The 27,861-nt window shown below is 46.6% G+C and overlaps 1 protein-coding gene across 1 annotated transcript in view; it reads right to left on the bottom strand.

Annotated features, from left to right (window-relative positions):
- Positions 1 to 694: 694 nt before the first annotated feature.
- The window catches only part of LOC115107801 (histone deacetylase 4-like), a 125,362-nt gene continuing 98,195 nt past the window's right edge, over positions 695 to 27,861 (bottom strand). The window contains exons 20-25 of the mRNA XM_029631457.2: positions 26,600 to 26,697; positions 12,338 to 12,456; positions 9,497 to 9,630; positions 1,475 to 1,559; positions 1,102 to 1,237; positions 695 to 847 (exon numbers count right to left, since the gene is read on the bottom strand). Of these exons, the coding sequence (XP_029487317.1) occupies positions 820 to 847; positions 1,102 to 1,237; positions 1,475 to 1,559; positions 9,497 to 9,630; positions 12,338 to 12,456; positions 26,600 to 26,697 (600 nt within the window). The 3' untranslated portion in view covers positions 695 to 819. The remainder of the gene's footprint in view (positions 848 to 1,101; positions 1,238 to 1,474; positions 1,560 to 9,496; positions 9,631 to 12,337; positions 12,457 to 26,599; positions 26,698 to 27,861) is intronic.

Raw genomic sequence — 27,861 nt, 5'->3', positions numbered from 1 at the left:
TGATGAACCACTAGAAGTTGTGAGTGCGCATGGAGTTTTCAGTGGATATACGCACACTTTCCCATCGAGTTCAAAATGGATAAACACCAACCTTTGCGTGAAAACTGGCGCCCGCAAGGTTCAGACTATTTCTTGTGTGCACGCACCTTTGATAAATGAGGCCCCGGGTCACCTGTCCATCGTGTTCCCCTTCTCTTTTCCTCGCTCCTCTTCTCCAACAAAAACAAAAAAACGCCTGCTTTTGCCAATCGAGAAACGTGCCAAGAAATATCAGCAAACCCTGCGACATCTCTCCTTTCTCAAAGTCTTTCATGAATGGTAACAATCAAACATTCGTAAAACAAAGTAGTAATGACATCACAGGGCTCGGTTGCGGTTTTTCGTGAACGGAAGAGGGCAAAGGAACAAACGACAGAAAGAAAAAAAATGAAAGGAGATGGCTAAATGAGAAATTCTGTGTCTGGAGCAGTACTTCGAACGTAGCGAGTGTGTCTGTTCCAAAGAAGCACAGACACTCAATGTTGCCAGCGTGGGATGATTCAAATTCACCTTAGATCCCACCGGTCCTGGAGTAAAGACCTGACAAAAACCCGGCGCTCCTTGTGTTCTGCCTCTCCACGTAGAGACGGAACCACTGTCTTCCATTTCCGTTTCATACCGAGTCGTTCTATACGTTGCCCCCTGCCCCCCCGGGGCTGGTGCGCCTCCTAGACAGGGTGCGAGTGGGGTCAAGGGGTGGGATCAAATTGAAATGGAGTACTAAATGGGAGACCTAAATTGGAGACCTTTGAGGGTCTCTGAATGGTGAAGGGGGCTTGGTCAGCCCTCCATAGGCTCCTCCTCGCTCCTGGAGAAAGAAGGGACAATGACACCTGTCACAGGCAGCACTTCCACACTACACATGTCAACTGCAGGAATGTGTGAGACCTGTGAGTATCAGAAACCTCTGCACATCTAGGTTGGATCAAAATGTTTTTTTTTTATTGTACTGAAGAGCTAAGCTTTTGGTCGATGTAACCTTCGGTGTAAAACACACACACACACACACACACACACACACACACACACACACACACACACACGCACACAGGAGGGACATACTTCCTCTGCTTGTTGGCCACAGAGAGGGAAGCCATGGCGGTGACGGTCTCGGCCTCCTCTGTCTCACACCGGCAAGCCTCGCTCAGAGAGTAGCCCAGCGTGGAGGCCCCGCGCTGAAGAGAGCGCCAGTTTTTACCTACAGGACAGGACAAAGGTGAAAGGATCATGATTATAACATAGAGCAACTACACCAGGGGTCAAACAACTTCCGTCATCCAGGGCTGAGTGCTGCTGTTTTTCTTTTCCGATCTAAGACCATCGTTGAGAGTTTACGGTGAATGCACACTTGCAAATCAAACCCCTGAATCATTTTGTGGTTGTAGCACATAGAGTGGGGCCATTTCCTGTGTGAGTAGAGTAGAGCGACACTCACTGTGTGCCTCCAGCACCTTCTCCATGGAGTGAACAGCGTTGGGGTTGGGCCTCTGCTGCATCACCTCCTCAGGGATAGGATCCAACTGGGGAGAGACACACATACACACTGGAGTGAGTGACAGGTTACATACAACACGGCAATAGCGGAACAAAAAAACTGACGATCCTAACTTAATTACTTCTGACTGTGGACTTCTGCCCAGTGTTGAATCACCCAGCCAGCCAGCCCAGCGGTGGAGAACAGTTGGACGCAATAACAATAGGCTCACAGATGCAGTGCAGCCTCCCACTCAAGGAGCTACTCTCCACCACAGGCTACAATGTGTGCTTTTGTGCTGGGTCCCACTTTACACACACACACACACACACACACACACACACACACACACACACACACACACACACACACACACACACACACACTATGGGAATACTCTGTCAGACGAGTCAGACGAAGCCATGAAGGAGAGGAGAGAGGAAACGGGGGCATTCCCCAAGCTGCCTTTCCAATCCGGAACGATTCCATTTCCCTCTGGCTCACAGTGTGTGCTGCTTTTTTCACCTTGTGAGCAGAACACCCCCCCCCCCCCCAAAAAAAGCCCCAAATACTTCTATGTATAAACACCGAAAGAAATAAAGGCAGGCAGCTGTATTTTTTGCCCTATCATAACCTTGCTCAAAACTGAAAAGTGGAGGAGAAACATTAGAAACATTAGAAGAAGGAAGACGAGAGGAAAGAGAGGAAAAAGGGATCGCCGGTCGGTCCCGTTCGGCCAAGGCTGGAAGTTTTCTTTTAATTAAAACAAATAAAGGGTGGGAGGGGGTGAGGAGGGCGACGGGAGAGGCCAGTCTAAGGAGAGGGATACTTTAATCCGGCTGTGGCACGACAAGCTGCATCATACACACACACACACACACACACACACACACACACACACAAGCAAGTAAGTGTGCAAGCACGCATGTGTACACACGTGCGCACAATCACTCACACTCTCACTCACACACACGCAACATTTTCTAGCCCCTTGGCCTCTTTATTACAGCCTTACATATTCTAATCTTCTTTCAAAACATGACAACACCTTGGGAGGGCTTCCCTCAATCGAACCTGCATTGCTGTACAGTATCTCATAATGTTTTGTGGTACTGCAAAACACACACATACTGTTGTCCTATCATTCACTCCCTTGAGTTTGAGCAGCGGTGGTGCACATGGATGTCCGTCATGCAACTCCAGCACCCTTTGAGGAAACAGGCCTCAGAGCGCAGGTCTGTCAGTACTAAGATCAGGGGTTGGCGCTGGTCCAGTGCACACATGCATGTACAGACAACAGAGCACTTTGTTCAATCTAGGCGTCACTTATGCCAGGCCACCGGAGAGCCCTAAGTGACGCCCACCAAGTAGAGGGACCTTACACTCAAAGCACGTTTAAAAAAGCTGGGACACACTGCTAAACCATTCAAATACTGCTGAGTTTGGTCCCTATCACTCATCCTTCTGTCTAGTTTTGATCTTATTTTCTCTCATTCCTCACAGGAACGAGCCAAGGCTCCATGAATGTGTGCCCACTAATGTGTTTGTGGTTTTCAGTGGATCACTTCCAGTTCCTAGCAGCCCAGTCATCTCTCCACCACTACCCCCTCCTCCTCTACCTCACTACCCCAGGCCTCCAGCCTGGCCTTGCACCATAGCCAGGGAGGGGGTCCCCACACGGGGCCAGGACGGGGGGCTCGGTGGGCTGTCTGTCTGTCAGTTTGACGAGCAGCTGTGCCGCACGCCTATAAACTTTAATGGCTCTTGTCAGCGCGCTACGGGCCTGCCTGGCAGGTATGACACACACGGCGCTCCCCACGGCATCCACCGTGACGCAGGACGTTTATTTGAGTTTCTAACCCCTCTAACCACACCTCTCTTCCCTCTTCTCCACCTCTCCTTCATCCCCCCATCTTCATAGTGAGAGAACCATTGCCTTTTTCCAACAGAGAAAGCAAGCGAGAGAGAGAGAGAGAGAGAGAGAGAGAGAGAGAGAGAGAGAGAGAGAGAGAAAAGAGCTTTTGTTGGAGGACAGTGTACTTTCACTCTGTCCATTGCTGCCTGCCTGCTTAAATCCAAATCGATCTGTTTGAGTGTGTGGCACGGCTTTCAAACGCATGAAGGGGAAGCCAACAAATAAAATACAAATTCTGGGGAAGGTGGTGAAACCATAACACTGGGTGGGAGGAATTTGACTTGTTCAGTAGACTCAAGACAGCTATTGTTTGTTGGTTGCTTGGTCGGGGCGACGGATCGATCGCTGACACCAGTTGATAACGCGATGCTAGTTTAACGAGCTAACTACCTATCGCGCAAAGCAGGTGACCTTTTATGCAGCGTTGGTACATTTCTGTTCGCTAAAGAGACTGAAACGCTTAAGCCTGAGAGGGCCAGGTGAAATGGACCCTGCTTACTGTAGCTAGAGTGTAAACATCAGGGATAACTTCGTCAGCTACTAGCAACAATTGGCGTGTTGGCCTGTTGTTTATCAAACAATTGCTAACGACCCCAATTTGGAGGAGGGGGCGCAACATCTGTTTGAGAACATTTGTCAATTAGTCACGAGGTCAGAGTTGACTGGCATCGACACCAATGCATCATTCATGAGAAATTTAACTAGAGAGGCTTTAGTGATTATACACTCAAAGCGTAAAGTTGATTCACCGATTTGTATCATCCCCCCCCCCCCCCCCCCAAGCTAATCCAAGCCACTTTCAAAGGAAACCCAATGCTCGCTATAGCAAAGCTAGTCTTAACCTGGCAATAAAATGGGGGAATATGTTTCTCACTGTGGAGTGCCCAGTAAAATGCTTGATGGACACACTACAGTCACACGGGAGGCAGTGGGGCTGTAAACCCAATCTAGACGTTTGGCCCCGATTGTGGACCTGTCTTAACTGTATGTCTACATTTGAGACCTTATTCTTGGGCCAATGAGAGACCAATGATCACTTCTGGTAATACATTTTCGTTTCGTGTTTGAGTGAAGTCATTTTTAGTGTTGCTCGAATAACTGAAAGCCCGGCCTCTTGACTTCACAAACAAATACAGCAGCAGACTATTATCTCTACGTAACACACACACATCCGTGAACACACACGACCCCCCCCTCTATCCGCCACATCAAACTGCCGCTGGCGAGTCATTACGCTGCATTCCAACTCCACTACACTTGACCTTTTGCAAAGACTGATGAAAACACTCGCATCCGGCCATTTTGATTAGCTTTTAACTCTCTTCTTTTTATCTGTTTTCGTCTCCGCTGCCTTGCGTTTCTCCCTCTCGTGCCATTACAACTCGCTGAACGGGTCATCGCACTAACGAGGGACTGATCTGCACTTGTTCAAAGACTGACAGGGCTCTTGCCAAACAGAAAAGGCAATGGAAAAACACAGTGGGTTTGGCCAATCACCAGTGTTTAAATACGGCGTCCGCTCACGGCCAGTCAAAGGCAACTAATGAGCCGTGTGTTCTAGCTCCTTATCAATGGGTGTTGTGGCGTTGCGTTTTTCCTCTTGCCCAACACCCGGCGTGAAACTCGAACCCCAGAGCTCGCTGGTTTATGACAATAGCTTCCTCCCCCGACTTCAAATGATTCCCCAATTTCCATTGATCCTGCGATCTCGCTAGGCCTGTTGGTGACCCTGTCGGGAGAGGTGTGAGGGTAACCACTTTCAGATGTGGGCTGGTGACGGGGTCCCGGGGAGGAGGGAGAAAAGGGAGCCTTACAGGGTCAGGGCCTCTTTTTAGACTTCCAGACTCGCTTTGACCTGCCCATTGACCCCACGAAACAACCCTCTCTACTGGCTACTGAAACATGAGACCATCCCAGCCCTAACTTTTCCAGGAGTAGCCTTCCATTCTTCCTCCTCTTCTTATTCTTCTTCTTCTCTCTCTCTCCTCTTTCTCTATCCTCCTCCATTGCCTCCATGTATTAAACCAAGTCATTACTCTCAGTGGTAGATTGGAGGAGAAGGGACTTTGGAGAGTGGCGTTGCAGGCTCCCGGTGGGATGTTACTGTAATCGTCGTCATGGCAATGACCTCTGAGTCATTCAAAGGCACCAGTGCAGGTAAACAGATTACAGTTATTGCATTAAAGGGCCAATCAGCAGTTGCAACAACCGTTTTTGGACTCTTGAAGAATATTGATTAGAAATCCCTCATGAGCATAGTTCAACTGTCTCACCCCATCAGAATCAAAGCTTGTTTTATTCTAATGTTTGTAATCAAAGTATATGTAAACAAACGCATAGTTTCAAAACATGGATGGTCAGTCCTTGCATCCATAGCTCGGTTTATGAATTTGAGAGTGGTTACATTTCTCCAGCCCCAACCCATAGCTTTTTACCAAAACAGGGGCGGGGTCAACACTGTGTTATTGTTTCTACTGCTGATTGCCCCTTTAAGGCTCAACAGAACTTTGTGTAGCTCCCCCTCCAAAGCAAACCTTGTCCCAGCTCAGAACTGTTAAGATCTAGTTCTTCTGACAGGTTAGCATTGCTGTGGGGCTTAAATTTCTCTCCAGGCTTTGAGGTTTCTTTGGTGGGTTTAGAACGGTTTGACCGCGATCCACTCCTCTCCAATGCCACAGCTGGTCCCCGTCACTCTAGATCGAAGACGCAAACGTTTTTTCGCTGCTTTCCCTTTCTCTGGGGCGGTTGGTTGCGGTGACCACATTTTATTAGCGTCGGTTCAGCATTATTGTTCTGTTTGTTTTGCTTCGGGCCCAAGATCCACATTGGAGCAGTGCCATCTGGTCTTTTACGGTTCCAAGAGCTTATTTACTGCCTTGTCTGGAGGGAGGGCTGGAATAACACCGGCACCCAAGCCAGTCCTCTTATTCCCCAGTCCAGTCTCACCAGACCGCTTTATCTCTTCCTAGCGTTATCGACCTGTACTCGACGTCGCCAGCACCTAGTGCAATACAAACAGTGTGCATGAATAATCATCCCGCGTGTACATCCATAACTTCACGGGTTAGCCAGCTAGCTACCTTTCCAATATCACTCACTCGTTGTCCATTTTGCTGGAGTAATATGCGCCGGTGAGCACGTGAAAAGAAATCCCAGCGGCGCTTCCAAATTTGTTACCCACTCTATGATCTTATAAGGTAAACCGAAATGCCGAAAGCTCCTGTTTACTTGCCTTTGAATCATGAGGTAGCATTCCGTTTGACAGGTTTACAACAATAATAATACACTTACACACCACTCTTTGGTGCACTATTAGACCGAGGGGCAGTACATTACGAGTTATAGCCACGTACGCCTCTCGTTAATGGAGGTTTTAAAGTTGCACTGGGCTAACTGGCACACGGCTTAGGCAGGTTCTCTCCTTGTCTGTGTCCCACCCTATCCCCTAGATAGTGCACTACTTTTGACCAGGGACCACAGGGCTCTGGTCAAAAGTAGTGCACCATATAGGGAATAGGATGCCGTTTGGGACTCGGATCTTGTCCAACGAGAAGAAAACACATAGAGGGTGTGTGTTTGTGGCCTGGGCTGGTCTGGTCTGCAGCAACACTTAAGAGACGGTCACTTGCTCAAAATAAATGAAGTTTCTACAAACGCAGGATGCAGGGGGCTGGAAATTCACTACTATCAGAGGTTCTATTTCAGCCTCTGACCACTGCACTCCCTCTGTATTAGACATGACATCAGCACTTCATCTGTTTATACTAGCCAAGGGACAGCACTAGCCAAGGGTCAGCACTAGCCAAGGGACAGCACTAGCCAAGGGCAGCACTAGCCAAGGGACAGCACTAGCCAAGGGTCAGCACTAGCCAAGGGTCAGCTCTAGCCAAGGGACAGCACTAGCCAAGGGACAGCAGTAGCCAAGGGACAGCACTAGCCAAGGGACAGCACTAACCACGGGACAGCACTAGCCACGAGTCAGCACTAGCCAAGGGTCAGCACTAGCCAAGGGTCAGCACTAGACACGGGTCAGCACTAGCCAAGGGTCAGCACTAGCCAATGGTCAGCACTAGCCAAGGGTCAGCACTAGCCACAGGTCAGCACTAGCCAAGGGTCAGCACTAGCCAAGGGACAGCAGTAGCCAAGGGTCAGCACTAGCCAAGGGACAGCACTAGCCAAGGGTCAGCACTAGCCAAGGGACAGCACTAGCCAAGGGACAGCACTAGCCAAGGGTCAGCACTAGCCAAGGGTCAGCACTAGCCACGGGTCAGCACTAGCCAAGAGTCAGCACTAGCCAAGGGTCAGCACTAGCCAATGGACAGCACTAGCCACAGGTCAGCACTAGCCAAGGGACAGCAGTAGCCAAGGGACAGCACTAGCCACAGGTCAGCACTAGCCAAGGGACAGCACTAGCCAAGGGACAGCACTAGCCAAGGGTCAGCACTAGCCAAGGGTCAGCACTAGCCAAGGGACAGCACTAGCCAAGGGACAGCACTAGCCAAGGGTCAGCACTAGCCAAGGGACAGCACTAGCCAAGGGACAGCACTAGCCAAGGGACAGCACTAGCCAAGGGTCAGCACTAGCCAAGGGTCAGCACTAGCCAAGGGACAGCACTAGCCAAGGGGCAGCACTAGCCAAGGGACAGCACTAGCCAAGGGTCAGCACTAGCCAAGGGTCAGCACTAGCCAAGGGTCAGCACTAGCCAAGGGTCAGCCAAGGGACAGCACTAGCCAAGGGTCAGCACTAGCCAAGGGTCAGCACTAGCCAAGGGTCAGCTCTAGCCAAGGGTCAGCACTAGCCAAGGGTCAGCACTAGCCAAGGGTCAGCACTAGCCAAGGGTCAGCACTAGCCAAGGGTCAGCACTAGCCAAGGGACAGCACTAGCCAAGGGGCAGCACTAGCCAAGGGACAGCACTAGCCAAGGGTCAGCACTAGCCAAGGGTCAGCACTAGCCAAGGGTCAGCACTAGCCAAGGGACAGCACTAGCCAAGGGTCAGCACTAGCCAAGGGACAGCACTAGCCAAGGGTCAGCACTAGCCAAGGGTCAGCACTAGCCAAGGGTCAGCACTAGCCAAGGGTCAGCTCTAGCCAACCCGTTTAATTGTCTTCCGATATTTCAAGTGTGGATTATTCATTATTCAATATTTAGATCGGACACTATGGTCCCTATGGCTTTCAGCTGGTGCCCACATCACAAGTCCTGTGTCTTTCTCAGGTCATTTGTCTTGATGAACAAAAAGTGGCTGACTTAAACATATAAGGACAGAAGCCAGACCTCAAATAACTGAAACAGTTATGGTGGCATACACACACACACACACACACACACACGGACAGACATAGACACTGAAGCAACCATACACTTTCCTCTCCATTTGGTTACAGTATTCTTATGGTAAAGATATTCAAAGCGCCAAAGCATGTTATCATGGAACCAAAATCTAAAATTATATCTAAGCCATGGCCAAGAAAACACTAGACTCCATCCATTATCTTGTGAAAAATCAGTGGGCCTGTGCCATGAATCACAGCAGACAGAAGGCTCTGGTCAAAATGAGTTCACTGCGTAGAGAATAGGGCGCTATTTGGGACGAAGACAGACAGTTGGCTCAGCTCCAGGTCCAGCCTACACACATCCACAATTAACCTCAGATTCTTCAACTTGACCGTTGTTACTTCCTCCCTCTCCCTGGCGGTGGTATCCTCCCACACTGGGCGGTGGGGACAAAAAGTGAGAGGGGATGGATAAGGGATGGAGAGAAAGAGAGGATGGAGATCTCTGTTAGCTCACTGTTCCAGCTCTCTCCACCCCCTCTCCCTCTCCCTCTCTCGGTCTCTCAGTGGGCGGCAGCATTGGGCCAAAGCCCTTTCAGCACCACAGCTATGACTGTGCCAACTGCCCAGAAAGACGGCATAACCACCCAATCAGAGCGCCGTCTGAGCTCTATTCTCACCTCCTGATTGAACTGGATGTGTAGAAACACTCTGCCTAAACAGGTGGAGTGGCAAATGAATGAAAACAAATAAAGAAACCCCTCCCTCCCTCCATCCTTCGCTCTCAAGTATTACCTCGATTCCTAGCAGAGCAGAGACGCAGGCTTCGGAGGCGTCACAAATAGCAGTGAGGTCGTGGCCCCCCTCCAGGGCCAGTACCATGCGGCCTCCGGCTAGCCCCATCAGCTGCCTGGTCAGGTATCCAAAACCTGGGGAAAGGAGAACGCATGTGGTTGGGGTTAGAGTTCGTCCATGGCGACTTTGGAGCTTGGACGGCAATCAAAGAAATGCATAGAGAAAGCGAGCGGAGGCGGAGGGATAAAACAGTATTGCATCATATTTTCTCGTTAGATTTAAGAAAGAGAAGGCACCAGGGACTTACTCGGCCTAAATGCATAATACGAGCCAGGTTTATTTGGAATAAATGTGGCTTAGTGTTTTGGCTCAGGCCGCCTGTGTTTGATCCTTAGTATATCCTTAGGTTTAGTATATGCATTCCGCCATACCACCCTACACCCTCCTCAGACCCCCCTCTCTTAGAGACCCAGCTTTAGGCTGACATCTCAGAGATAGTTTTAGGGAAAGCTCTTTGCTGGTACGCCATACTGCTGCTCTACCTGAGCCAAAGACAGACGCTTCCGAACAAAGTCGATCCTGTAGCTTTGTGAACGTGAGGGGAGGTTACATGGACAGGGCCAGAACAGTTGGATCTGATCGTGTGTGTGTCTTGTAGGTGGGACTGTGTATGGTAATGTTACTAGAGTCTGGTAACCTTCCGTAAGAGACTGTCATTGGCTACTTAGACTCTTTCAGATCAACCCAGCAAAATAAATCTGATTTTGTCATCTGTCAGAATAGCACATACCACGCATGCTGGCCAGCCACAATGTCTTTTAAATCTACTTTTTTTTTTAAAGTGTGGTTGCAAGACTCTTCCTCCTCATGGCCAGAACTAGTGTTTCTGCATTTAACACCTAGCATGGGCTCAAACACTTAGATCAATGCAGCCTTTCTCTGAAAGGGATTGAGCAATATTTTTTCTACTTAGCCGGACTCAGATAAAGTCCGGCTCTATTTTTGTGTCTGTACATACAAGGTAGTTTCTGGAGTGATTGCTAACTAATGTTAGCACAATGACTGGAAGTCTATGGGATCAGCTAGCGGATTGCACTAACGCTAGCAGAATAAGTTCAGTCTCAAGTCAAGTAAAAAAAATGTATCTATACATGCAATGACTGCAAATCTTTGACTATTTACTGAGGCTACCAGACAGCCCTTTTCATTATTTTGTCTACAACAGGTTTTGATGATGTAATTGTAAAATAGGGACCTTGTAACAGTCTTAAGGGCATGAAATCAGCAGAAGGCAAGGCAGGTTGATGCGGTCAGAGTGTAGATTTATTTACAGGTCTTGGTGATTCAATGGTAAAAGTGCCATATCATACAAAATATACAAGTAGATTGACAAAATATACACAGCCCAAAATAAATATCTCCTGTGTCAGACTTAACCTGTCCTAACTGAACCGGCACAGGCAGAGGGCAAGACTGCACAGCCTCCCCTTGAGAAAACAAATGTAATCTGTCTAACAGGAGCTCACGAAGGTACATACTGTATATTCACTTGGCCCCCTCCCAGGACCATACAATTACCCAATTGGTATTTACAACCAATAAACTGGTTCTACAATGTAAAAGGCCATTCCCATATCCATTGTTACATTGGTAAATGTTTCTTAATCAGACTTAATGATTATTAATGATATTTCCTCAACATTCATACATGGAACAATACTTTTCTCTGTTATGCAACACACTGACTCCAAAGCGTGGCGCGCAGGCCACCTAGCCTATTTCTATGCGCTCTGAGGCGAACGTGCTCCTATTACGCACAACCAGAATGACAGAGACATACAGTAGGACACAGACACACGGAACTCCGACATAACCCGGAAATATGAACAAACAAAAACCAGACATTGAATTAAATAAACAGAACTTTTAACCTCATGAGTCTCGTTAACATTCATGTGCACAATAAACATTGCGCCCACTCCAAAGGGTCAGAAATGGTTGGCTGAATGAAAATCTATCTTATCAGACAGAAATGTGTTGCAATAAACGGTACCGGTATAGAATGATTTCCATGCTAGCAATTATTGTAGGATTAGATGCAATATAGATTTAGCACATATGCATTTAAATGTGTGAAAGCAACAGCAAAGAACAGTGTTTGAGTTTGGAGAGCGCCAGACAAGCCTATGGTGTGTCCTCACCACAGTAATAATACATTTGAACAAGCCTATGGTGTGTCCTCACCACAGTAATAATACATTTGAACAACAAATTCCAAATGCAACCTCCATAAATAAATGATACATTTCAACCAATTTTGGAATACCAAAAGACCAGCAGGCCTAATTGTGGCTTGATACCCCATTGCTGATGAGCTTGCAAAGTAAACAGTCACTATTCTCGATCACCAAACTATTTTTTGGAGCTGCATATTTTTTTATGATGGCAATCCTCTCTCCCTACAACTTAATCTTGGCACTGCACCCGCTCCTATAGCTGTACAGCAAATCAGCATTCTGTTCGCTAGCTCACCCGACCTGTGTTGATTGACAGTTTGCTGGTCCAATCAGAGGGCCAATTGTGCATTTCACTAGCCAATTTGTAGCATGTTTCTTTTGCGAGGCCCGATGCTGCGGCTACTGTCTCTGGCTGCGTGGAGAGTAATCCACGGAGACTCTGTGCCACAAAATGAGTGTCAAAACGTTACAAAACCTGGCATGATAATTTAAAGTCATCATTCTCAAGTCAAAGTCGAATCCCGAGACTTGATGCTCCAAGTCAAAGTATTGGTGACTCGAGTGTGTTGGTGGAGAGAAAGGGGAAAAGGAGTAAGTCACTTACATTTGGCCGTCAGCCTGTACCCTCCCAGGGGTGACGGATGGCCCTCCACGGCATCGAAGCCAGACGACACCAGCACCACGTCGGGGGCAAACTCGTTGGCGATGGGCATCACCACCGTTCTGTGAAGGAGAAAAAAAGAGTGAGAGTGAGACAAGAAGCAGTCAGTGCCATCCTCCCCTTTAGTGACTAACCTAAACATACCTACTGGTAGACACCAGCTAGAGGCTGATGTTGGTACTGTCCACTGCAAACCAATAGACGGGTTGGTTGTTTAGCAACAAAACCGACACGTGCACAACTATGGGGCAAATCAGACAGGGTTGGCTTAAATTGTTGACAACATGTAAACTATATTTCATCTCAAATTTTTATTGAAAACATACATCAATTGGCACAATGAACACTTGTTTCCTCTCAAATACATTGTTACAGTTTTTTTTTGCCATATTAGCATAGACGTGTCAGTCAAACCAAGACATGGTATCAAGAACAAGATACAACGAGCTGAAACGAGACACCTACTATTCCCCACATGGCAGCTTCTTGTCGTTGTTAGCTAACTAGCCATCCAGAATTACAACAACCGACAGCCTTCTGACCCATTGAAGTGTGCATATCGTTTTAGGACATTGTCAGCTAACCCGTCTATGAACCACATACAGTACTTACAGTGCAATGTACCTGGCCAATTGGCAGCCACTTTAACCCAAACATTCAGTAAACAACACATAACCTCACATTCAGGGAATCAAAGCCACAAATCTGGTGTTGGGAGGAACATTCCCCAACAAACAGGGCCGTAGAAACCCCCAAAATACAAAGTGTGAGAGCAAGGAGGTCACATGTCAGGTAGTAGTGAAAGTGAACCGGAGAGAAAAAATAATACACAATTACACAATGATACTTTAGTTCGGAGAAGAGGCTATCTCGTTGTGTGGCAAGTGAGGCCTTACAATCTGTCCTCTCTCACACAGCTGGAGGAAGGAAAATAGATACATTTGTTATCTATCTCTGTCATACAGCGACCTGTGGTTACAGTGACTCAGGCCTGAGTCCCATATTGGCATCCTATTCTATGGGCCCTGGTCAAAAGTAGTGCACTATATAGGGAATAGGGTGCCATTTGGGAAACAACCCTCCATCTGTTGAGGCTATATTTAGAGTGTTTCCCTGTACTCTTTGTACTCTAAGTAAAGCTTTCTTGAACCACCTGTGTAAATCATTTTATGCGGTCAACATTGTTGTCGTTGAACTGAGAGGAATCGGTCTGAGAGAGAATGTTAACAAATGTGCCTGTGACAACTTCAATGTTTGTCATTGTGACAGGGCATCTTTAGTGTAGGTTCCGTGGGACTTATCTGAGTGACAGTATGAACGGCTCTCCCAGTGCAGCTGTGTGCTTGGTACAAGCAGTAGAGCACACTGTGCTTTTTGGGGCCGGCAGTATTTGGATAGGCAGAGTATTGGTGCTGTGTGAGGGGGTGCCTCAGGGTCATGTTGTAGGAACCCTCTACTTTGCTGACCTCAGGAACATGGCGGTTGTCTCCTGGCTCACTTTCTTTCCATCCTGCTCTCGTCGCCACAATTATAGGCCTGCAATGGGCAAACCCCGCCCACCCACACAGCTTTCGGCAGCGGTGGCCTCCCCCCAAAGGGAGAGAGAGGGAGGCGGTATTTTTAGGAGGCTTGGTACCCCAGACAGCTGAGATACACAGCGGAGTGTGTGCGTCACGGACTGTGTCAGCATGCCTCTGGCACTAGCTCAGCGGGCAGCGTAATATATAAAGCACAGGGATGGTGGACAGAAGGAGAGAAGGAAGGAAGATGAGCAAGAGATGAGTAAAGTGAGGAAGTGAAGGAGAGAATGATTGAGAGCAAATGAGAGTAAGATAATGATAGCATGACCCGGTGGTTGCAATACATGTAGGCTGCAAATATCCAGGAGAGATGAACCGAGTAGTACTGTCTTGGAAATATTTGTTCAGCTGCTTAGAAGTGCTCCCACACACACACCATTAATATCAAGCACATAAAATACCCCAACCCAAAGAGTGAGCTGGCCACAGGCACTCATGTGGCCAGACACAAGATTGTACGGGGGGGAGCTTAAGTAAGTATGACGGTTACCATGGTGACCGGAGAATCACACACTACCCCCTCCCCAACCTCCCTCAGATCTAATGTGTATGGAGACACACACACAAGTCATCCCTCCATCAGAAGCTGCTCACATCATCAAATTCCCCATCAACAAACCCCCTCTAAAACAGACGACAACCTTGGGAAAGCCAGAGCGCTCAATTAGAGAGCAAGTGTGAGTGGAAACAAGGGCTTTTATAGGCGTGAATCAGTGGATGTCTATGTGGTGGATGAAAAACGCTTGGTTAATTATGCCGGCGGATAATACGTTTTAAATATATTTACGAGGCCGTCTCAGCTATGGGACATCCTGGGTTTGTGGGGTCGGATCCAAAACCCTACTGCCTCCGTCAGCTAGTTCCTGCCTGTAAAGTGTCATCGCTGAGGTGTGCTCTGGTTTGGAGATCAAGGGAACATGTATTCTGCTCTGCTCTACCCTGCCACAACTGTACAGTCACACCGAATGTGTTTGTTCAGATTAAAGGCGCAATATGTAGCTTTGTGTGCACCCCGACCAAATTCACATAGAAATGTGAGTTTTAGATTGGTAATTCTCATGGAAAGCAAGTCTAATAAGGGGTAGATCCGTTTCTATGTGTGCTATTTCCATGCTTCCTGTCCTTAAGTTTATTTTTTGCGTCTTTTCATTTTACCAGCTGGGCTCCCGAGTGGCGCAGCGGTCTAAGGCACTGCATCTCAGTTCTTGAGGTGTCTCTACAGACACCCTGGTTCAAATCCAGGATGTATCACAACCGGCCATGATTGGGAGTCCCATAGGGCGGCCCAGAGTTGTCTGGGTTTGGCTGGTGTAGGCTGTCATGGTAAATAAGAGTTATTTTCTAAACTGACTTGCCTAGTTAAACTGACTTGCCTACCCAACAACAGTTTTCAGCAGTGATATCATAATTGCAAAAGGGTTTTCTAATGATTAATTAGCCTTTTAAAATGATAAACTTGGATTAGCTAACACAACGTGCCATTGGAACACAGGAGTGATGGTTGCTGATAATGGGCCTCTGTCCTCTTAAGTAGATATTCTATAAAAAATCTGCCGTTTCCAGCTACAACAGTCATTTACAACATTAGCAATGTCTACACTGTATTTCTGATCAATTTGATGTTAGTTTAATGGACAACATTCTTTGCTTTTCTTTCAAAAACAAGGACATTTCTAAGTGACCCCAAACTTTTGAACGGTAGTGTACATGCCAAAGATTCTCTCCTGGGATCCCTTGATTGGGCCAATGCTGACTGAGAATGTACAATTATGCCCACCTGTGTGTGGTATTGTCGTGACATTGATTGCCATTGCAAGCTGAAGAAGGGCTCATACACAGCAATAAAAATATGTCAATTTAAGTGCTGTCCTATTTTTGTTCTTTGAATTATAATTAATGGATGTAAATTACAAACTTCAGAAGCCTTTTTAAACCTCCAATATACTACACGTTTAAAATGTCCTGCTTTGCAGGAAAGTTCTCCTGCAACAGGGTGATCAAATTAGGATCCGACACCTGGAATGACGGAGTGATTTCTACACATTGCACCTTTAAGGAAACATAAAGCTGAATAAAATGTGCTTACAACATATTTAGGCATTACTTGTTGCACATTCAGTTTGTTCTTCAATACATGGACCTTGGTTGGACTGTGTAGGTATGTGTGTCTGTGTGTATGTGTATCCCGGCAGTGTGTGTGAGCGTTTTTGGGAGGACCTGCTAAGCCTCAGGGTTGAACACCTCTTTCTCCTGAGACAGTCAGGCCTAACCCAAATCCCCCTGACCCACTGTAATATCCTCATCACGCACACACATACACACACAGGGTGTATCTCAATATGCATACTACTGTGCTCCACACTGTCCTGCTACGAGTGCATTCTCCGAGGATGTTCTCTTGAATACGTTCTTGTGAGGACGAAAGTGTAGAGAACGCATAAAACATAACATCTGATAAGCATCGTCCTGCCAGGACAATGGCAACAATAGAAACCAAACAAAACAAAATGTTTTACTTCATAATAATCACCTATCAATATGTGAATTGTAATAATCTAGCTAGCCAGCTAGTTAAACAGGCAAAAATCACCTAAAAATAATGTAATGTAAGGTAGATGTAAATTCTTCGTAAGTAGCTAGCTACCAATTCTTTGTGGCTATCTAGCTAGCGAACAGTAGTAGCAAGCTATTGACTTTCTATTGGCTTGCAATCTATGCACACTACAGTGGGCATTGTAGGCACATAAACATGCCAAAATTAACACAGTATGTATTTATTAACGTATCAAGATAAAATATTGTCATTAGGCAACATATGAAAATGGGCAACATTCTGTTCTGAAGTAGGAGTTGATTTTCTCACACTTCAGCTCAAATAATTCAAAGAAATGTTGTTTTTTACGTGGTTGTGTCGTATTTCTGTGCATACCTTGCGTTGAAGCTTGCATTGATGCATGCTTCGAAACATGTACAAACAGAGTACGCATCCGAGACGTGCTCCATTTCACATCCGTTGATTTGGATTCATACTCCGACCCTCCCGCGCTCCAATGTGGCTGCTTGGAGCACGGAAGTATTCATTTTTGAGAAACCCCCACAGACACACACACAGTGTGTACACCCGCATATGCATAAGAACACATGCATGCACATGCGTACAAATATACAGTATGCGCATGTACCCATGCACGAGATAGACGACGCGCGTGTGACTACTCAATGCGCACTACCTATAAGGCTCACCGAGACCACTGAAACCCCCTGAAGATCAGTTCCGCAGGTGGTCGCCCAATACGTCAACCTTCCCACAGAAGTGGCTCTGGAGTCCACTATGTTAATTATGAATTATCCTCCTCCTCTGATCTTTGCTGGGGCATTCCTGAAGCGATTGGATTTTTCACAGATATGAGAAGATGCGATGAGCCACGTCTCTCTCTCTTTCACCTGCAGTGTTTTCTTTACCTTTTTCCCCAGTGAGGTTGTGTTGTTTCACTTTGGGAGAGAACAAACTCGTTGGGGGCCTGAGAAGTCTGTGTAGGGGTAAGGGACTTTGTTCACTCATAGTTCACCCAAGTCCCCATCATTTCCACCATTCCCTGAATGCTTTGAGTGCTAAGACATGCAGCCGCACGCACACAAATGAACACGCTTTCAGAATGGAGGCAGCTGTTCACTCAGTGGCGTTGACAAGAACCGGGGAAACCTCCCTCTCTAGGGACTCTCTCCATCTTCCACTCCTCCTTTCCATTCCTTGCTTTAACCTATCCTCCGCAGAACACCCCACCAGGGTGTGTGGTGTGTTTTCAAGTGGAGTCCTAAACAAGGACAGTGAATGAGGAGGAAGATACTATAGCTTGACTGAACACAAAAAAAAACTGAAAACCATACCGCCCTAAGCCACTAACCAACAAAGGGTTAACGCTAGCCATGCCTACATGTCAGGCTCAAAGGCTTTTCCGACACACTTCAAAGCCTTGTCATCTCACGTTGTGGAGAGCTGGTTTGAATTAAGCTCAATTCTCCTCTCTGTTCCCAAGTTCATGATGAGAGAGGGAGCGTGAGGGAAGGAGAGAGAGACGGGACTTCTGGTTTTCATTAGGGTTAATTTTCTTATCTTTTTTTCCTCCCTTTCTGGAGGCTCAGGCTTGATCCCCTGCAAATGCAATATGTGTGTGTGAGAGAGAGAGAGAGAGAGAGAGAGAGGTTTGTCTGTGTGTTTGATAGAGAGAGGGACGTAAAGGGCAGCGCCAGGATTGTGGGTTTGATTCCCACGGGGGACCAGTATGAAATGAAATTTTTAAAAATGTATGCACTCACTACTTTAAGTCACTCTGGATAAGAGCGTCTGATAAATGACTAAAATGTACACGTGAAAAAGGGAAAGATGGAGAGGCGGGAGAGTAGATATATGGACTGTTGGGCTGTGCTGGCCATTTTCCTCTGGGTGCTGTAAATCAGAGAGACTGAGGAGACACTCACTGCAGCATTGTGGGATTGATGAGCGCCGGGGGCCAGCTGGGTGAAATAAGGGGAAGACCCACATCCCTGTCACTCCTAAATTGACCCCTAGCCCCTACTCCCCCAAGCTAACCCCCCGACCCGCCTTCTCTCCGTTCAATTCAAGAAGATTTATTGGCATGGAAAGTGTAAGAAATTACATAGCCAAAGAAAACATGTCAAATCAATTTCCCTCTCTCTCCATCTACTTGTGTACATCTCAAAGGATTGGATAGGTGAATCAAAGTGGTGGAATTTTCACCTAGCCTATGAGAGGTCGACAGACCCTGCGGCAGGATAAATTGACTAAGGGGGCAGTTGAAATCTTTTTTTGGGGGGGGGTTCTTGCATTGGAATTATATTGAACTCTGCTTATATTACGCTATACCACAAAAAAACATAAGGTGCCAATGCCGAGTGTCCGAGAACATTGAGTGCTTTTGAAGTGACAGGTTGGCACGGCATCTGTAGCCCATCTCCACTGCACTGTATCAGCAAAATGGACAGTGCCTTACACAGTAAAGAAATGTATTTTTGGTACAAGCTAGATAGGGTAATTCACCTATTACAAACAGCCAATGTGAATGCAGCTGTACACAGCCGATGCGATACGGCACTTCTGTGGATCAAATTCCATCCACCCACGTAATAAATTACGCAATGCCGGCCTACTATAAACACGGGGGTGGGCTCTTCACACAGAGCTAGCCGGAGCCCGGCCGCATCATCGCTGCTGGGCTTTGCGGGGGCCTTGGTGGTTTGATTTCTGATACCCATCGTGGCAGTGGTAGATTAGCTGGTTAGAGCTAAATAGGCTATAAATCCCTATAATCCCTATAAATCAAAATCAAAATATTACAGGCAGAGGCGTATCTCGTATTCACGTAACCTACCTCATTACTGACGTAGCCTAGCACAGACGAGGAGTGTTTTTCCCTGCTTTCTATGGAAACTCAATGGAGACGTACCTAACCGCCCAGTGGCTTTCCATAGCCTCCCTACATACAAACACATACACACTCTGCAGCATGCTCTGTCCATGGTGCTGGTAAAGCGCCGTGGAGATACAGATTTTGCGCCAACCTGTCACCCAATAATTTGAACCTTTTTGCTATTTGTATAAAGGGACCTAAAACAGTAAAGGGAGATTTAATATAGCTTCTTACATGGCCCTCAGGCTGAAAATAACAAACCAATCATGGTACATGGGGCAGTACAGGAGGGCTTCCTTGTCCAACATAGTCTGCAACTATGTTGGACAAGGAAAGAGCTACCAAGAAGGTAATACTTCAAGCTCTCGATGCTCCACTTCAGTGCGATGTGTTCTCTCTCAACCACTGAATACCTGTACTCATGTGATTTCCGTTTTCAGCTGATGAACAAAAAGGACTTCACCAAGGACTTCACCAAGGACTTCAAAGAACTGTTTTGGATGGCTGCTACTTTGTCCACTTGAGGGCACATGCCCTCTGGGCCAATGCGGAAACTCAAGTACAGGACCTCTTCTTGGGCCATAGCACACTTGGTTCCATTCACAGTGAGCCTCGCTTTCTGGATCTACCCCCAATATCGTCCCTAGGTGCTGTAGACGCTGCTTTGGCTCCAGCAACTCTGACAATATGGGGATATCAGTCCCTAGGACAACATCATATGGCCAGCAACCATCTCTTCACACAGAATGAACCTGAGGTCATGCACAGTCAACATAACCTCAGCAGTAGCATACTGTTTGACATCCCCATGAACACACTTCAGCTGTACTTACAGGCCCATGATCTGCAACTAACTTAATTCGACTGGCCCTAACGAGTGTTTGTGTGCTGCAGAATCAACCAAAGCCATCAACAACTTGCCATTTAGAAACACCTCACATAGCTGCTCATTAACCTGCAACTCACTAGGGAGTAAACTAGACGTAGGCAAGTAGCACAAACGCACACTATCTCTGCGTGCCATACATTACGCTGTCCGCCTTATGTCCTACTAGGCCACAAGAAAAACCCCCGACGGTAACTTTACTAATTAAAAGAAGACTTTGTGTTGTGTCTTTACCATGTGTCCCGGATTATCCCACAAACCGACTGCGTCTAGCAGCTGCCACTGTGTTTGCATTGGAAAAGGCCCGTTGGTCTTGACGTGCAGACATGTAGACATCCGCGAGACGCGCCGCCTCTGCAGCAGACTTCGGATCCCTTTCCCCAAACCCAAACTCTGATTTCAGATGGAATCATCAGAAGAAATTGTTCAAGCACGACAACATCCGGGACAGTTTCAACTGGGTGCTCCGTTGGTGGTATCCAGCCCCCCGGAGACGCACAAACAATTCCTGAGGGGATTCCCCCGCCTCTGTCTTTTCTTCCCGAAAGCGCATTCTATAATTGTCTTTGCTGATATTATATTTAGTTTTGTATTGCTTCCTTTAACACCGTCATAATCATGAACGAAGTTAATGTCCATAGTCACATAGGCTTTTCCTGCCTTTCCTGTTAGTAGACTAGCCGGGAATCACCCACTCTTCTCTCGACCAGCCACACGTAGCCGGCATCCGTTCAAATGTTGCGAGGCACACATCGACTTCATCATTGTCAGTGACCTTGGGGAGTGACAGGTCCGACCTGCAACGTCACTGGCACCGGGCCCCTTGGATCTGGGTGCCGACTGGCGCAATCAGGCGAGCATCTGCTTGCTCTAACCCAGGGGTGTCAAAGTCAAATGGACGGAGGGCCAAATAAAAAAATCAGCTACAAGACGAGGGCCGGACTGTTCGAATGTTCATTGAAAAATTTTTAAATGACGCATATAGTCTAGTGAACCTAATTGAACCTACTGAAAACCTAACAAATATATTACAATATGATCAGATAAATAAAGCAATATTTTCTTATGGCTCTGTCAGTAATCTTTAATTTTCAACAGACACAAAAGACAAATTTCCTTTATATAAATATCCCCATAACATGAACATTAAATGAAAGAAACCGGTATTCAAGGCACCATCAGTAGACTATATTTTCTATTTTAGCAAAAGTGGGCTAAATTTACTTCAAAGAAAAAAACAATAATAGCAATTTTCTATCATCCACTCAACTGAAATATTTTTAAAATATAATTGGATTGAAATACAAAAAAAATAAAGTGCAAAAATCTATTAATCAAAAACAACACTTTGTTTAAGGAGAAGTAACATGCAGTGAAAACAAATATTAAATTTTAACTTTTAAACTTGAACTGAGTAAAAACTCTAAATATGTGATTGCACAGTAATGTTCACTTGTTTGAGGTTGAGGGTGATACTTGGTGGTGTCCCATCTTTTCCACAAGTTCATCAATGTTCGGGGTAAGGCTCTGAGCTGAAGAAATCCTCAGAATTGAGTGGAGGTGTTCAGCAGTAAGTCGACTTCTGTGTGATGTTTTGTTCAGGTTCATCAAAGAAAACAGTTGTTCACACAGGTATGTGCTGCCAAACATAGACAACGTTTGAGCAGCCTGGATGCGCAGCTGGGGCATTGTGCCGGGAGGAAACGGGCGAACTCCGCAGCACCCACTGCCGCATATTTTGCCCTCAGTGCATCATTGCATTGGAGGTCAATCAACTCCATTTGGAGGTTTGGTGGTGAGCTTTCCATGTCAACAGCAAATGGGTTACACAGTTCCAACCTGCTTTTTGTGCTTCAAAGTCAGCAAATCGGCGTCGAAAGTCAGCGGCAAGCATACCTATTTTATCAGCCAACTGTGTGCTCGGGAACGCACTGGTAGAGAGCTTCTCTTTCATGGTCTGGCAGCTGGGAAAGTGGCTCAAATTTTCTTTCCGCATCTGCGTCTCCCACAGAGTCAGTTTGGTTTTAAATGCCTTCACTGTACTGTACATATCAGAGATGACACGATCCCGACCCTGCAGCTGCAAGTTTATTGCATTCAGATGACTCGTAATGTCACACAGAAAAGCCATTTCACACAGAAACATTTCGTCTCGGAGTTGTGTTGTGTCTTTCCCTTTGCTGTCCAAGAACAGACAAATCTCCTCACGAAGCTCGAAACATCTTTGAAGCACCTTTCCCTGGCTTAGCCATCGCACCTCTGTGTGATAAGGCAAATCACCATGCTCCGTTTCTAACTCCGTCAGAAATGCCTTGAACTGGCGGTGATTCAAACCTTTGGCTCTGATAAAGTTAACTGTGCGCGTGATGATGCTCATTACATGCTCCATTTTCAAGGCTTTACCGCAGGTGTATGATACAATGATAAGCTGTCAGCTCACCTGTCGCGTTTTCCTCTTGCATCTTTTCCCGTATCTTCGCCACCAGTCCGCTCCTGTGTCCACACATCGCAGGTGCTCCGTCGGTTGTCAAACCCACGAGTTTTTCCCAAGGCAGCTCCATCTCATTTACACATCTTGACACCTCTTCATACAAATCATGCCCGTAGTTGTGCCATGCATAGGACGTAAAGCCAAAAACTCCTCTGTCACGCTTAGGTTGGAGTCCACTCCGCGGATGAAAATTGACAACTGGGCAATGTCAGAAATGTCGGTGCTCTCATCCACAGCCAAGGAATATGCAATAAAATCTTTTCCCTTTTTCACAAGCTGCTCTTTTAGATTGATGGACAACTGGTCTACTCTCTCGGCAATGGTGTTTCTGCTCAGACTCACATTTAAAAAGAGTTGCCTTTTTCTGGGCAAACTTCTCACAAACTTTAATCATGCAGTTTTTGATGAAATCCCCCTCCGTAAATGGCAATTTAGCGATCTCTTCTGCCAAAATAAAACTGGCCTTGACAGCAGCCTGGCCTTGTGATTTGGCTTTTTTGAACAGAGCCTGTCGAGATTTGAGGCCTCGTTTTAATTCCTCTGCCTTTTGTAGCCTTTGTTCCATGTCCATATTCTTGTTTTTGTCCGCGTGTTTCGTTTCATAATGTCGTCTCAGATTATACTCTTTCAGTACCGCCACACTTTCTCCACACAGAAGACACACAGGTTTTCCAGCTACCTTCGTGAACATATACTCCGACTCCCACCTTGTTTGAAACCCCCGGTTCTCAGTATCCACCTTCCGTTTTGCCATTTTTGATGGGTATCTGAAAGTTAATTTTACTGTGATGCTGACGACTGCTGTGCCAATAAATATTGAAATGAAGCAGCCTACTGCTCGGTGCGTCACCTTTGCATTGTGGGAAATGTAGTATTGGTGCGTGTAAAAGATCTGCGGGCTGCCGGCTTGCTGCGGGCCGGTTCTAATAATAAATCAAGATCATCCCAGGGGCCGTAAAAAACCTTCTTGCGGGCCGGATGTGGCCCGCGGGCCTTGACTCTGACATATGTGAACCCATCGCCCAGATGGTCTTGTGCCCCGATGCCAGCGTTGTTTTCTTGTAGATCAATAAGTGACATCTCTAGCACCTAAGAGCCGAGCCTCCTGTCTCTGCTCCCCGTTGCTTGCTCTTTTTAATGCTCCATCTCAGCAAGTCCGTGAGCTCCAAGCATTGCGCACGGCTGTGGATCGCGTTGCTTCTCGGGCACAGAAAACGCAGGATTGCCGATATGTGGTGGTCTGTGCGCCAATCTCTGTGGCATCCTCAGCCCACTCCACAATATATCCTGCTGTATTTCGCCTTGTTCTACTGCCATCCTTACCTGGTTTCTTGGTAGTTCCTTGGTAGTTTTGAGGTAGCTCCCAACTCGCGCACCATCCTCGTACAGGAAAGAGGCCCCCTCGTGGAGCCGGGCCGGGAGGTCGAGGTGGGGCTATAATACTATATTGCTCGTACTTACTGCATCTCATTCAGGTCTACATAAAAACAGGTAGGGGCTACAGTATCATTTAAGATTGGGTACATCAATCCTTTATCTCATAAAGGTCATGGACTTTGCTCTGTGTCAGCCTTTCAGATTATTGGCCATAGGTCCCCCTCTTGCCCTCAGAACAGCCTCAATTCGTTGGGGCATGGACTGTACAAGGTGTCGAAAGCATTCGACAGGGAAGCTGGCACATGTTGACTCCAATGTTTCCCACAGTCTGAAATCACAGAGTATCAACAAACAAGATTTCTTACCCTTTCCAAACAATTTCCCTTCAATCAAGCGCAGCGCCAACATAACGTGGCGGGGTGGTTTAAAAACAAAGGATAGATTTGAGCATAAACGCATAAAATGTTTCTTTATAACACAAGAGACAATACCTGAAGACGTGCTACACATTGGTGGGGGCACAATGCTTGAGTGTTTGTCGACATAGATATGTATATACAGTATATAGGTACATATGCGCCTTAATATGTTTCATGTCCCACCTCTTGTACAAATCCATGTGACACATACGATACTGCGGCTTGTACAGCATGTGATCCATCTGTCTGGATGTGAGAGGGTCAGTGTGGGGTTACGTGAGGAGCAGGGTTATGTGGAGGTCTGGGGTACATTAGCAGGGCACATTGTCCTGGTTAGTATAGTATAGTGTGCAGCCAGCCAGTCAGTAGAGTGAGACAGAGTGGTTTGATGTGTGTCTATGTCTACCTGCACCAGCAACTCAGACCAATTGGTCAGACAGGCTCATCTTCAAAGTGAATCACCCTCTGCCCTGCGCCCCAACCACATGTCTGTGTGTGTGTGAGTGTGTGTGTATGTGTGGATGTACTGTACGTAAGTTTATACTTGCATGCAAAGCCATGTATGCTTGTGTGTGTACGGGTAGGTGTGTATGCCTGCAAGTGTGAGTGTGTGTGTTAGTGTTGTGTGTTTGCGGGAATTGGTGTTGAGCATAGGTGCATGAGTTTTGCGTGATGTTTGTGTTTTTCTGTGTGTGTGTGTGTGTGTGTGTGTGTTTGTGTGTGTGTGTATGTGTGTTTACTGGATTTTTATATGAACATGCTCATGTTATGTGTGTGTTTAAAGTGTGAGTGTGTAGGTGGGTTATAAATAGCCCCAGACAGCGGACCTAATGGAGTTCAGCCCTGGCATCAGCCTGCTTGGCAGACAAAAGAGGCTGCCACAAAGCCCTGACTGGACCATGTATTACAACACATCCTACTTCAAGCCTCCCTGCCTCTCAGCCATATAGAGGCCACTCATAAACTGTGAAAAGGAGGCATTACAGTATCATGAGTTCAGTTCTTTTTGGACGAGAGACATTTCATACAGTCATGGTATAACATGACCTTTTGTTACAGTTACACTTATTTCTGCCTTGGATGTAACATTGACCTACTGTATCCTGATAATAGCTATCACTGTAAAAATAGACAATATGCACACTTTTGGGACTATCCATTTGGTTGCATTGCACAGGGCAAACTAAATCAAGTGCACCTGAAGCATATTCAAATGACTTGACGTATTTTTTTATTTAACCTTTATTTTACTAGTCAGTTAAGAACAAATTCTTATTTTCAATGACAGCCTAGGAACAGTGGGTTAACTGCCTGTTCAGGGGCAGAACGACAGATTTGTACCTTGTCAGCTCAGGGGTTTGAACTTGCAACCTTCCGGTTACTAGTCCAACGCTCTAACCACTAGGCTACCCTGCCGACCCAGACCCAGGTCTGACCCCAAGTGATGTTCACATGGTTGTACTTGTGCCTCCGATTTGGCAGGGATATTTGACATAAATCACCCAATCCGTTTTCTTAGTTCATCTACATTTGTACCCCCTCTAAAAAAATCTACAGTTGTCCTGAATCTGCAATCAACTGTTTATATGTATTATATTCTAATGCTAACGGCTAACAATAGCTTACTCTATCAGTCACTTCGGCTTAAGTTGAAAGCTTTGGATGACGGCAACATCCGGTATCATCTACATTAACGTCAAGAAAGCATTGAGGGATATTGGAGTGAATCATCCCTTTAATGTGCGTCTGTAGACTTGCGGCATGACAGTAGTGTGTACATGGTTCCAGAGCTGGGAACTGTCAGGACAGACTGAGCACTGGGACCTTCAGTTTGTTGATATACACCCCTCTCCTCAGCCAAGTGCTCCCTGAGCACTTCACACACCAACAGCCATCCCCCACCGCTGTAAATTCAACACTAAACTGGCCCCTCTCTCTTTCTCTCCCTCATGATTTCTGACCTAGCATAAGAAATCCTCATCATACTCTGTGGTAGCTAGTCTGTGTGTGACATGTGTGTTACCTGAAGGCAGCCAGGTACTCTGCGTCTCCCATGGGTGGTTCCAGTCCCCCGGTGAAAGCCATGTTCACATTGAAGCCCGTACCTGCCCCAGTGCCCACCTACAACACACACAACATAGGTTAGTCACACACACACACACACGCGCACACGCACACACTCACGCAAAATGACATGCATATACTGTACTATTACACACTCTAGACAATTCTTCTGTAGAACAGCGTCCATCTAGGAAAAGACTGCTGGGATTGCTGCCGTTTACCTGTCAAAGCTCAGACTGCACCTGCCAGGCGAGAGCACACGCTCTAATATACGCACGCACGCATGCACATACACATACACACACACACTAATACACGTTTACATTAAGCCTGGGCATTTTACAAACAACAACAACAATCTGACCTGAGCCTTGCTAATGACCCCGTCGTATGACCTCCTGTATCAGGAGATGTTCGATGGCTGCCAATATTGTAGCAATTACCAAGGAATAACTAACAACAATTGAGTTTTCTTCAAGTTGCCAATTTGAATGTGATTAACAGGAACATTTCCAAAAATCGATTGACCCTTCTCTAAGCATCGCCCCCAGAACTTTGTCGCAAACCAATCACAGCACTCCCAATGGATAGCAACTGTCGTCGAGTGCGACACCTCGGACAGCGTGTTGCCAATTTAGCGACTGTTATTGGTAAAAGAGGCAAGCGACAAATGCAGTTACTTTTCAGGCTGCCTTTGGGGAGATGCGAGCATTTCTATGGTTTCGATAGCATTAAGTGTAGTTTGCCACTCAATTCTGCCACAAACAAGAGTGGGAGAGGCTGTCTGTGCAACATAAGTCACAGCAACGGCGCACGCCCAGGCAGAGAAGCACCAGGGTAAGGGGGGTATGGTGGGAGAGGGGGGGGATGAAAACGCTATGACGGGGACTGCAGCAGTACTGCAAATTGGTGCTGTGATGACATCATCTAGCAACTTTAGCGACAAATTAAGAAGCCATTAGCGACCTCTCACTGAAAGATTGTTGGCAACACTGCTCAAACAAGCTCACGTTTGAAATGCATGAAAGCCAGTGAGGACAGTGGGAAATACGATTTTCTTTTGAAAAGTAATTGTTTAAATGGCTAAATAATTGAACATTGAACCAGGAGTACTCGTCACTGTGATCCTTAAATGCAGAGCCTGTTGATGAAGTGTTTGGCGTATCCCTCAGTTTTTCACAGTGTGTGTGCGTGCGTTAAGGTTGAGCGATTGTGTACATC

The sequence above is a fragment of the Oncorhynchus nerka genome, linkage group LG3 (assembly GCF_034236695.1).
Source record: "Oncorhynchus nerka isolate Pitt River linkage group LG3, Oner_Uvic_2.0, whole genome shotgun sequence".
Taxonomy (NCBI): Eukaryota; Metazoa; Chordata; class Actinopteri; order Salmoniformes; family Salmonidae; genus Oncorhynchus; species Oncorhynchus nerka.
The sequence above is the reverse complement of the archived record's forward strand: the minus strand, read 5'-3'. Positions and strand labels throughout refer to the sequence as shown.